This window comes from Bos indicus x Bos taurus, chromosome 22 (assembly GCF_003369695.1).
Source record: "Bos indicus x Bos taurus breed Angus x Brahman F1 hybrid chromosome 22, Bos_hybrid_MaternalHap_v2.0, whole genome shotgun sequence".
In the NCBI taxonomy this organism is placed as follows: domain Eukaryota; kingdom Metazoa; phylum Chordata; class Mammalia; order Artiodactyla; family Bovidae; genus Bos; species Bos indicus x Bos taurus.
Window position 1 is genome coordinate 55,687,338 of NC_040097.1, and position 13,069 is coordinate 55,700,406.

Genomic DNA, 13,069 nt, shown 5'->3' on the forward strand with positions numbered 1-13,069 from the left:
TGTTTGTTTTTGCCAAGTAAGATGTCAAAAGAAAAAAAAAGGTCAGAAAATAAAATTATTTGGAAAAATCAAAAAGTTGTTATGAGAACGAGTTGTTTCTACTGACAGGGAGCCACAACTATTGGAAGATAAAAGCAGCTGAGGTACAAACATTGCCTTCTGTTGAGTAAAATACAGAAGCTCATCAATGAAGAAGCCAGTCATAGGGCTCTCAGAACAGTCTAAAATCAATGTTGAGGGATTCAAGAAAAATGGAATCCTCCCTGAGCATTGACCAAAAACATTTCTCAAGACAATAGATTTTTTTTCCATATTGAAAAGTAGAACCACTTCCTGAAAAACCAGACATTAATTCATTAATTTATTGGAAACATACTTTATATACAAGGGATTGCAACACATTTTAAGACACGCCAGCGTATAATAGCTGCTGACTTAATTATGGCCTACAAATGTCAAGGTGTTCTGTGATTAAATGCCTAAAGAGTAAACATGATGAATGCTGAGTTTAGCAGAGAAAAGGATCCCTAGGAGCTATACTTGGTGGTCTTGGGACAGTCAGTGGAGGAAACAGGCATGAAGGATGCTCTGGGTAAAGTGAAAGTGAAAGTTGCTCAGTCGTGTCTGACTCTTTGTGACCCCATGGACTACACAGTCCATGCAATTCTCCAGGCCAGAATACTGGAGTGGGTAGCCGTTACCTCCTCCAGAGGATCTTCGCAACCCAGGGATCGAACCCAGGTCTCCTGCGTTGCATGCAGATTCCTTACCAGCTGAGCCACCAGGGAAGCCCAAAAGACATGGGTTAAGACCTCAATTAACTGACTTGCTTTCAGCAATTTTCTTTCCTGCTAGCCTTAGAGCATTACTTACCCTCGGTTAAAACGGGCCCTGTAGCTAAGGACGAGTCAAAGTACCCCCATAAAATGGGCAGCTACCCTTCCTTGAATTCTTCCTTATTTTCCCCAGTGACAGAAAAAAGTCTGATCTGACATACTGAAATCTCTGCAGATCACTTGATACTCCTGGGGAAAGGTTTCCATAACATCACAGCAGTGCTTCTCACACTTTAATGTACACATACATGAAACACCCAGAGATCTCGTTAAAATGCAGAAATCAGATTTGAGGCAGTAGGTCTGGGTAGGGGTCGAATATTCCGCATTTTCCATAAGCCCTCAGTGATGCAGATTCTGCTGGCAGCCCGACCGCCCTTTGGGTAGCAAAGTACTGGAGCATCTTTCGTTGCTGTTAGCAGGGGACGATAGAAAGGCATCGTTTTTGACCTCAAGAATTTGGCCTCATGGCACACTACAGGTCATGAAAGGTGGATGTGGAAAGAGAAATGAGGCTCCTGGAGAGTGAGGAAGGAGAGCTAGCAGGGCTGCAGGGGGAGGGGACGGACAACAGAAGAGGGCAACAGACGGGAAGGCTGGCTGGCCCGCTGCGCGTTAGAGCGAGTAAGCGGCCACGAGAGAAGCTAGGATAGGAGCGTGCCCAGGCTGGGTTCAGAGGGCTAGAGACTATTTTAAAACAACGAACTTCAAGGGATTGCAGAACAGTGAATACAAAATGTTGCTATTGGGTGTTTTGTTTTGTTTTTGCCTTTTCACATATTTGAAAGCAAATTCTATCATATGGTCTTTCTTTTTTTGCTCAATATTATGGGTTTGAGAGACTAAAACATAAATGTAAGCTGTGATAACAAGACCGTCATCCAAAGCAACAGTCAGAAGATTCCTCCGCTGCTGACTATACAGAAATGCAATTATGGAACTCGGAGCTACGCCCCTGCCAAAAAGAGCATCTGAAAACTGCCCGGATGAAGCAAATTCTGGCCTTTCTGAGAATGTTTGGAGAAATTTTTGAAAGGCAAGACAAGACTAGCTATATTCAGACAAGTTTCCATTCGTTTCCCCCAAAAGACAGATGCTCCTTCAGGGTTCTCTTTTCCTAGACGTAGAGAAGCATTTCCTAACTCTCTACCTTAGGAAAACTATTCACAGACCTTCTCACCAACTCAGAGGAAGGGGAGGATGTCAACACTGTAATTAAGCAGAGGGAAATGGCGCTCCCACCCAAACCCAGGCCGCCTTTCTTCGGCCAGGAGGAGACAGCGGGAGCTGCAGGAAACGTGCTCTTTGCTGAGGAAGTCTCCACAGGCACTTGCACTAGGAGATTTCCAAAATAACCGGGGCTTGCTTCTTTCTTTAACAGCATCCACTCCCAACAAACTCCGACTGGATGTCTGTGTTATTCGTCTATTCCAATCTGGGATGACTTTCAATAGTTTTCTATTTTGATTAGTTAATGATTATGTTTTCTAAGTCAACATGGATGATTTCCTTTACTAACACCCAGCTTTTTCAGGACAGAAAAAGCTGCAAATCTTATCCAGTTCAATTCTTGTCACTATACATAGAAGAAAAATGAGATCCAGGGAGCCCAAAGAAGGTAACCAGGCCCCGAGACACCTTGACGGCCAGTATGATGGGGTTGAATCTTTATCAGCGGTCTCCTAGGCAGAGACTTAATCTCAAAACCATGGGTCAAAGCAGGCTTAGATCATTCAAGATTAAGGTTCTGTGATAATTACATACTTACAACTTCTTTTTCTCCTTGGCATGGGGCCTCTAAACTAGCAAAATGATGAAGATGTTAGGGAAAAAAAGTTTTGGTCTGGTAATGTAACAGTGCAGACTTCAGAGTATTTATATGGGATTGGGGGTGGGGAAAATTTTTAATTTATTTTCTAAGTCAACAAGCAAACCCTACCGTTAGGCACAGAGTCAGGTCTTCTGGAAGCTGAAGTTTATCAATTTTAAGGGCACTCCTTAGGAAAAAGAATATAAAACTAAGAACAGAAATTTAGGTATGAAAGTGAGTATTTAGAATTTAGAGTGGCATCTTACAAATTCCAAATTTTAAGAAGCTGCAGATACCACAGATATAAAATTTAAAAGAAAACAAATTAACTGCTTGATACACCTCTCAGATACATGCTACTACAGTTTTTGGTTGCATTGTCTTTAATCATCTCTTCCAATGGTATTTTGCAATATCTCGTTAGAGAAAATTTAAAATAACTCGATACTTCCTCTAGAATTGATAACCACAATTTGTAATTTATTCTTCTTTTCCCCTTCTTTCTGGATGCACTGTGTGGCATGCGGGATCTTAGTTCACCAACAGGATTGAACTTGCATCCCCTGCAGCAGAAGTATGGAGTCTTAACCACTGAACTACTGGGGAAGCCCCTAGAATTTTTTAATTTATTCTTGAATAACTTGTAAGTATATTTTGGCTTCATAATTAACTCATGTAATTAGTATCATATGAATGTTTTGAGATGCCTCTAAATTTGGGAAAGCCTCTATATCAAGTTTCTTCTACAGATGAGATGTAATTTTCAGGGCATTGCAAGATGTCTTAAATATTCTTTACCTAGATGACACTTGTTAACTGTATTGCCAGGGTCCCTCCTAGAGCAAGAAGGCAGGCCTGTACCAGGGAGAAGCCTTGAGGTTAAGTTCTATCCACATCATGGTAAAACCACCTTGGCACACCATATATATCCTGCACCTACTTATACATCCTTGAATTCATCCTTGAATTTCCCCAGTCCTTCCAAATAAAGTGTCTGTTTTGTTCAGAATACCTAAACTCCTTGATGGCCATGATTCAGCCAGGGCTATTTCATCTGATGTGTATATTTCATTTTCTCATTAAGGTCACAAGATAGGCCTAATGTCTGACTACCTGGTGTATGGATTAAACATTCTTTTATTTAAAGAAATTAAATGGGATAACATATAAAGAAGGCCAAAGCATTAGAAAAATGTTGGCTATCACCATTATTTCTCTGAACTCCAGCACCCAGGCTATAAAGGAGGAGTGGTGTGTATCAATTGAGGTGGCCTGTTCAGTACAGCATAACACTTAGGGTCTAAGTACCCAAATCAGACCATCTTGGGTTCAACCCCAGTCTAACCATTTGCTAGCTGAGTGGCCTTAGTTAATTTCCCTGATCTCTAGAAGACTTACTACGAGCATTATAAAGTTTACCTGCCTGGAGGTTAAATAATACACAGTAAGTGCTCAATGTGGTCCAATGAGTGTCACTAAAATCATAACGTTATCAGGAAACCTGCCCATAAAGTCTCTCACATGAAGCTTCCTCAAGACGAAACACCACTGCGGGGGCTTGAGCCACTGTAAGCTACCTTAGCAAAGTTCTGCAGAGTTCAGGACCACCAGCAGTCATCCACAAAGCAGCGGAGTGAACTTCCTGCCACAGCTAATGCATCCTCCACCACAATTTACACCTTTAACAGAACAAGTGGAAAATGTTGATAACACACACCTGACTCCCTATTTTCCTTCAAAGACACTCATGTTGATTCTGCGAAGCTACCAGTTCCCAAAAATGCACAGTTTTGACAAAAATACCTTGTACGGTATCCTAAGGGCTTTTTATTTCTTTATACTGTACTGATATTCCTGTTTCCTTAAAAAGGCTTGAGAAGACCACAGCTCTCTCAAATAAAATATTTACAATAGGAGAAGAAAACATCCAGATAAGCTGCACCGTGCCTCATGTTCCCAAGTCCAAGAGGAAACGCCAGCAAGACACTGGGAAATCTTAAAGAAGCTGTGTAAGTGAAATCCTGGCTAGAACAAGTAAAATGAATAAAGCTTAAGTTTCCTGCACGAAAAGACAAGCCATGAAAAACTGAATTTCCTCAAGGAGATACAATACTATGATTACTGCCAAACTCTTAGCCTTTTCATTAAGGAGCAATCTCTTTACTCCAGGGAAAATATGATACAATCCACAACAACTAATTTTATACCTAACACCTCAGCAAAGGCATGTGGTTTGTACAGATCCACCCCCGGCATCGGAACACCCAGGGCAGCAGCATACTAATGGTGGCCCACAGATCACAGGTCAGAATACTGAAAGTTACAGATCACACTAACCAACTGTTCAGCAAAACAGGTTTGATCCTTCTGCCTCAGCTGACAAATGCACCTTGATAATGTCTTAGAAAAGGCCAAGTTCAACTCTCAAACTTTTGACCTGCTCAGAATCCAGCCCAGGAAATGGGAAAACACCGTCCCAGACCTGGCCAACGATCTACCTTCCTCTTTCCACTGGCTGCTCCATCAGGCACCAAGAGAGACCTTGTGACATGTCAACTCCCCAGTTTTAACGTTCACACCCCCTACATCCCATATATACACAGCTGTGCCTTCGCCACCTCTCAGGCCCACAGACCAGTGGCTACAAAGGTCCACAGGAAGATGGGCCAGAGATCCACACGAGCTGTACAAGCTGGTCCACAGCCATCCGAGCAGCATATTCTGGGTTGCCAGGCACCTGAAACTGATCTACAAAGGGGAGACTTTGAGGACTTCCCTGGTAGTCCAGTGGTTAAGAATCCAACTTGCAATGCAGGGGACGCGGGTTCAATTCCTGATCAGGGAACTAGGATTCCACATGACATGCAGCAACAAAGCCCACACGCCACAGCTACTGAGCCCATGGGCCACAGTTAGGGAGGCTGCGCGCTGCAATGGAAACTCCCACGTGATGCAACAAAGATCCTGCGTGCATCAACTAAGACTCAAGGCAGCCAACTAAATACATGAATATTTTTAAAAAATAAAATGGGAGACTTTGGACTCACAGGGCCAGGGGTTTCCTCATCCCATGGACAGGGGCCTGACCAGAGAAGAATAAAAGCAGTGCCCTTTAAATCCCAGGGCAGAGGCTCCTGTTGCCTGTATACTAGGCCTATATTTTAACTAAGCAGAAAAACTTGGTGAGGGGCAAATATCTTATCAAAAAAGAGCACAAATAAATTTTAAAAAGAGCTGTATAAAATAAAGGGCAGGCAACCTTCCCCAGACACAATCTCACCAGCCCACACACTTGCCCCAAGATAAGTCCATTCTAATGATCTATAGCTTCAGCCCTGAGAACAGACCTAGGAACCCTGAAGAGGCTAAGCAGGAAATCCTAAGTTGACCACAGGCAAGGAGGCAGTTGAGCGCCAAGACTGAAAATGCTGATTACGGCAAGTAAAAGAGAGATCCTTTTGGGAGGCAAAGAATATTAGCCGCCTATAAGTTTCCCAATGAGTGAGACACCAAAAATCAAGTCATCCCCCTTTGTGATCCTGGAAAAATCCTACTCTTTCCACCCATTCCAGCAGCTGTTGGAGGTCTGTACACAGATGCTGGTCCTACACGCCTGGAACCTAGGGTTGGCAGAGCACATCTTGAGAGACAGTCGGCCCAAGTCCAACTACTGTCAGTGGTCAAGGGACGGGTCACCGCAGGCTGTCCCACCACTCGGACACTATTATTAGGGACAGCTGAATTTCCCTGGGCAAAGAGACTCTCCCTATCCTGATTTTCTGTAGTATGATGACAATCAGATGACAATTAGGAAGGAGGCAGATCACAGGAGCAAAGTAAATCATGGTCTCTGAGGCACTGAATGAAACAGTTCAGTTCAGTTCAGTCGCTCAGTTGTGTTCGACTCTTTGGGACCCCAAGAACCGCAGCACGCCAGGCCTCCCTGTCCATCACCAACACCCGGAGTTCACTCAGACTCACGTCCATCAAGTCAGTGATGCCATCCAGCCATCTCATCCTCTGTCGTCCCCTTCTCCTCCTGCCCCCAATCCCTCCCAGCATCAGAGTCTTTTCCAATGAGTCAACTCTTCGCATGAAGTGGCCAAAGTACTGGAGTTTCAGCTTCAACATCAGTCCTTTCAATGAACACCCAGGACTGATCTCCTTTAGGATGGACTGGTTGGATCTCCTTGCAGCCCAAGGGACTCTCAAGAGTCTTCTCCAGCACCACAGTTCAAAAGCATCAATTCTTTGGCGCTCAGCCTTCTTCACAGTCCAACTCTCACATCCATACATGACCACAGGAAAAACCATAGCCTTGACTAGACGGACCTTTGTTGGCAAAGTAATGTCTCTGCTTTTGAATATGCTATCTAGGTTGGTCATAACTTTCCTTCCAAGGAGTAAGCGTCTTTTAATTTCATGGCTGCAATTACCATCTGCAGTGATTTTGGAGCCCCCCAAAATAAAGTCTGACACTGTTTCCACTGTTTCCCCATCTACTGAATGGATATTAGATGGTAAATTCCCCTTTCCTATGATAGCACTTGACTCACTCCGTAACTTCCATCTCCACACATGTTCACACAGATACACTGAGCAGAACACAAGGAAGGCGCGATTAGAAAATGCACACACACACACACACACACACACACACACACAGAGGCTAACTTCAAGTGGCCTTGTACAGACTCCACCTTCCCCATTTATAAAATAAAGATAATGAAACTTAGCTTCTCCATTTTTTCTGAGGATTAAATTAGATAGGAATGTCAGGCCACTGGCTCAGAGAAGCTTCTCACATGTTACTTCTCCCTTCTCCTTACTTGTCCTTGAGATGAGCTAGTGTGCCTGCTTGGCTTCCCAAACCCCATAACATGCCAGGCAAGAAGGACCATCATCGTTATCCCACCTTGGTCAGAAGCCACAAGTGCATACAGAGCAAAATATTACAAGGGAAAGAAGGAGTGTGAAACATGGTGAGCGTTCCTGCTGCTAATGCCTATCTGTTAAATCACTTCTACTGAAAATCATGAGTTATTCTGGAATGCTACACCAAAGGCCCCAAAGGGCAGGAGCCAACAAGGTGACAGAGTTATGTTTTTCTGTGGAAATTGGCTAAATAATGCCATGCTGCAGCCAGGAAGGACATTTCCTCCACACCCTATTTTAAAGTGTTTTGGTGGTTTGCATCAGACCTAAATAAGAGCGACACTGCTCTTCTGCAGACAGCAGCTGCCCCAGGGCCACACTTCCCTTAGACAGACTCTGCTTCACTGCTTAAAAACCCAAACAGAAGACCCTGATGAAAAAAGAAACTTCAAAGCTAAATTTAGATTTCTGCACTTCATTTTTAATGAAAGTCTCCTTTCGACAATTTTCTAGAAAAAAAAAAAGGAGGGGGGGAATGGATTTGTATTTCTAGTATTCAGTGGAAACTATCTTTGGGAGAAAGTTGGAAAAAGTTTTGCAATGGCTTTGAATGCTCTACACAAAATTCAATTGAACAGCTAAAGAGGCTGGTTTAGCTTTCCTCCATGTTTGTCAGAAGTTAAAAGCAGCTTTTCCAATAGATCATCAGAATAAAAGGACCAACGACACAGTATAAAACAGCAAAATTGCCTACTAAGATCAGAGCCAAACTATTCTCACTAAAAGTAAAGATTTGACCATTCAGACCAAGCACCCAATAAACAGTGACTGCCTGGGTGTGAACATGCCCGCCCGGCCTGCCCTGCCTCCCGGCGGATGACGTGGAGGCTCAGTGCAGCGTCTCCTGGGTGCTAAGTGATGCACCAGGTGTTGCTGGAGACCCTGGAAGTCAGAAAAACAAGTAAGACAAACCCACTGCCTTCGAGAGAGTCCCATAGAGAATTCTGCCTTACTGCTGTTACCAGAGAGGCCTGCCCCCTGGAGGGAAACTTTCGCTCCACCCAGGGCACTGAAAGCAGGTTTGCTTAAGATGACCCTTGAGGTAAGTCTTAAAAGATGACCGTAAATTATCCAAGGCAGCAGGAGTTCCAGACAGCAGCTTGAACAAAAGTGGGGTGACCCAACTGAGGGCCTGGAACAAGGCAGGCATAGAAAAGCATGGATCAAAGAAAAACCTATGTTCAGAGGGACAGTGGAGGGAATGGAAGGAAACACTCAACACTCACCAAAGTGGGCTTCTGACAAAGGGGTCTAGGGTCCATAATGCTTCCTAGGACCCAGGGTTAGAATATATATCCTTCTCTGGGTCTCAACACACTCCTGTATCTTAGACTCAACAGAGGCAAAGACCAGGCCTGTCTTATTTACTCAAGATGCTGTTTCCAGGTCTGAGCCACCTGCCTGGCACCAAATGACATTATAAATACTGTTAAGAAGGAAGAAAGGGTGATGGACATTTTCTGCAACAGCACCAATGAAGTGTCATTCTTAATTGGAAAAACAGGGTTTAAAATTTTTTTTTTAAGTTGTGTTGATAATGGAAATGGAGACCATGTAGCAGGGATGCTGGTTCTACAGACAGCAGTGTTTCAAGGTGGGGTGCTACCCTGAAAAAAAGACCAGGAATCCAAAACATGATGCGCATCTTATAAAAACCGTAATTGCTTAAAAATAAGATGCCATTAATGCAAGTGACCTAGAGGTAAGAAACGTGCTTTCTGGGGACAAAAGCAAATAGATCAAATTCTAGGCCTAGTGGTTTCCAGAACCCTGACAAAATCAGCAGTGATTTGGGAAAAGAAATGTATCTGTACGGACATTTTCATCAACACTGAGTCCTCTACAAGGGTATCCTGTTAGGTATTTGAAAAGTAAAAGTTATATTTTTCAGATCTGAAGAGTTTTCAGACATTTAAAGTTCTCCTCCGAAGAGCAATTACTTAATTTGAGGCATTTAGGATAAGTGAGTCTACTAAGTCAAAAACAAAAACTCAGATACCTTTCAGTATATAGCTTAGTGATGTCTGTCCGTGTACTGAAATCCTTGGCTCACCTGTCAATATCCTAAACATAAGATGGAATTTTTTTTTAAGTAACCCAAGAGAAGGCTATAAAAAATCTTATTTCTTCCCTTACTATGCATTAAGATACTTTGAAAAATGTCACGACAGGTTACTAATTATGTTAGGAAAATCCTAAAACTACTGACTTCCATGGAAAATTAAATACAAGTAGAATTAGGTTTCCTATCTTGATTATAGCTACCTTTGACCTTTAACTATCTTCAAAAATGTAACTTCAAATGAATACCTATTACAAGGGTTAAACCATTTTGTGGCTTTAATTCCATAAAAATATGAAATCTGTGGGTTTTGTAATGCTGTTTAAAAGCCCAAATAAAAAGCCAGTTGGCTTTTAAGCTAATTGTTTAAAAGTGTGTATATAGATGAACTGAGACTGACTCATGAACTACTGAGTCTGGAATTTGCAAATCATAAATCTGATCCTTGTAAACAAACCCGAACAGAATCAGGGCCCACTAATTTCCTTCTTTCATAAACTGAAACAAAAGTTTTAATGATTTCTAATGTAAACTGAGAACTAAGGGTGCCATTTAAAATATTAGCAAAATATAACTTGGTTTTTTAAGAGTCTGGGGTATAATCAGAGAGTCAAACATTCTGGTACTGCAATATAAGAATAAAACAGTGGACTGTTAGTAAACTGTAGAACTCAAATTTGTGTTAGGATCTTTTTGTTTACAATATTGCTTCTTCCTCATTCTATTACAAACTCCCATCTCCATGCCACCTTCAACATAAAACATAAATCTTAAAAGTTGTCAATCCACTTCAAGTACTATGGAATGTCCTATGTAGAAACTCCTCCATATTTCTTCCAGACAAAACCAAAAGTGGTCTGCCTCTGGCCCTTGGTAAACAGAACGTGTCCTCAAGAGTGAAGAGGGCTGTCCGATCCTCTACATTTCATCCCTAATCCACGCAGGGCATCTCCAAGTCATCAAAAGGAAGGAGAGAGACATAAGATGATAAAGATGAAGGGAACTAAAATGATCCAGACCTAACCACGTCCTTTCACAGATGAGGAGACTGAGGCCCACGAAGGTCCAAAGACTCTGGGTCTGTTACCAGATCCCAGATGCATATACTCAGTTCTGTAGCTAAGAGTTGCAAAATTTCTAACTGTCGAGGTCTCAGGGATTGGATACTTTCCATAACAAATCCTTAAGAGCGCAATTTCTGCATTTTTCTCCTCGCAAAACCCTCTAGACATCAAGATCAGGTGGGCAGGGGGATTTAAGATTTTAACCCCTCTGTTTCCACCAAACCACTGCAGAGAGCCTTCAAGCCCGGAAGGAGGGGCTGTCCTGCTCCGGGCAACATCTCAGGCACCCAGCACCTAGCGGGCACTCAGTAAACACTCCGCCTTTCACCTGACAAGCCCCCGCTCTGGCCTCATCCATGCCTACCCCAAGTGGAACCAGACAACTTTCCTTTGGCAATCGCTCTCTTCCTCGAAACTTTGCTAGTTACTCCGGGCCAAGAGGCCGGTCCGGGGGCATGTGACCCTGGGAAGGAGCAGAGAATAGGGGACCCTGCCCTTTTGGGGAGCTGGGCCACCCCGGGCCCGGACCAGGTGTGCCCGCCGCTCACTCCGAGGCCCGCCGCGTCCTGCCTCCACCGATCACCAACTTCTCAAACTTCCCTTTCCGGGGGTGGGGGCGGCCCGGGACGCAGCGCCCTTCCTGCCCGCACAAAGGGGACCGGGCGCCCTGCGCGCCCCCCACCGAAGCCACTTTCCTGGCCTTTGGAAAGAAAAGCCCACCCGTCCCAGCACAAGGCACCGGGGCACGGGGACCCAGGCCACGTCCCGGCTTCGGCCCGCCTCCCAGGCCGACTGTCAAGCGCAGCCCGGAGGGGACCCGGGGACCCCGGCGCCAAGTCCAGGCGGGGAGCCACTCACCCGACTTGGGAACGTGCGGCGGGATCGTGCTGGCGATGCGCGTCCACAGGACGACGTGCAGCGGCCACAGGCCCCCGAGCAGCCCCCGGCCCATGGCAGCCCCCGCCGCTCCTCATAGACCGGCCCGAGCGCGTACGCCGCGCCTCCGCGCCCTCCGGACCCGCGCCGGGCGCCCAGCAGCGGTGCAGCCAGATGTGGCGCGGCGGGCCGCGGGCAGGGTGGCGGCGGGCGAGGCGCGGGGGGCCCCGGTGGCCGAGGGGAGCGGAGCTGGAGGCCGGCCCGGCCGGCGGGTGCGCGCGCGGAGTGTCGTCGGGCCCGGCGTGCGAGTGACTCACGACTTCGCCCGGGCGCCGCGGGGGAAACAGGAAACTCCTCGCCAACAGCTGGGCAGGACCTCTCGCCGCCCGGAGCCTGCTCCCCAGCTCGGCTCCCGGCCCTCGCCCTCTCTCGCAGCTGCCAATCACGGCCCCGGGACCGGCCCCTCCGGGGCTTTGGCAAACTTTCAGCGGCCCCTCGCTGCCCTCCACGTTCCCCGCTCCGAGGACTGCTGAGCAATAAGCGCACAAGTTCCAGAAAGTCACTGAACGCAGGGTGTATATGCACTCTCCAGAGCACCCCCAACCAGCATCCTCCCACTTCCCTACAACCCTCTTCGGGCTGCTTCTAAGTGCCTCAGAGCGGGGTTTTCAAACTTCAAGTGGCAAGAGTAGATGCTGAAATCGGAGTTGTTAGCACAGTTGTTTTCCCCCCAATAAAGTAGTATTTCCTCATTAGACTTTTGTTTCAATTAATTGTGTTTGCCTACATCGTCACATTGTAAAATGTTTATCTTACTGCAGGTGGAAAACTTCAGTGTGCCCCTGAAAATCGTGTTAAAAGGCGGCTTCTGCTTCAGCATGTCTTAAGAGGCATTATTTCTGATGAGCTCTTGGGTGATGCCTCCCAGTTGGAATCGCCTCTTTCTTTCTGGGAGTGACTCAGTGAGCAATTAATACAAGCCATCACAGAGTGATCATTGTAATGGGAAATGTTACCTTCAGAATGTATCAGGTAGGGCAGAAAGTGTGAGAGTAAAAGTGGCCTGGGGTCAGCTAAGTGCCAGGGTTTGCCTTCCAGCACTGTGATAGGACAGGACCCTGAGCGCCTCCCTGCAAAAGGGGACATGAGTGAGAGAGCAGAACGGGATGAACTTCCAACTTCCCCATCTCGGTTTGGTGGTCGTTTGCCCCCAAACAATCCTGGTGTATATTTGCTTCAAAGTTGAATTATTAGAAGGCCCCCCTTCTCTTCCCCATGTGTCCTCGTTAGATATGCTCACCCTACTTCTAGCCCTGAAAGATTTAGATTCAGTACAGCCCTCTGGTCAGGAGATCTTCCAGGAGGTTACACAATACAACTCTTTTATCTGAGAGAAAGCTTGTTTGCAGAGGCAGGTGGCCAGCCTTACTGGGAATAAAGGCAACTAGCTCTCCCTGGAAACCCAACCCTGCCATCTTCCCTGTCA

At 45.6% G+C, this 13,069-nt stretch overlaps 1 protein-coding gene across 1 annotated transcript in view; it reads right to left on the minus strand.

Moving 5' to 3' along the window:
- Positions 1–12,254, minus strand: part of TGFBR2 (transforming growth factor beta receptor 2) — a 92,510-nt gene extending 80,256 nt beyond the window's left edge. Inside the window, exon 1 of the mRNA XM_027523708.1 lies at positions 11,566–12,254. Within this exon, the coding sequence (XP_027379509.1) occupies positions 11,566–11,659 (94 nt within the window). The 5' untranslated portion in view covers positions 11,660–12,254. The remainder of the gene's footprint in view (positions 1–11,565) is intronic.
- Positions 12,255–13,069: the final 815 nt, after the last annotated feature.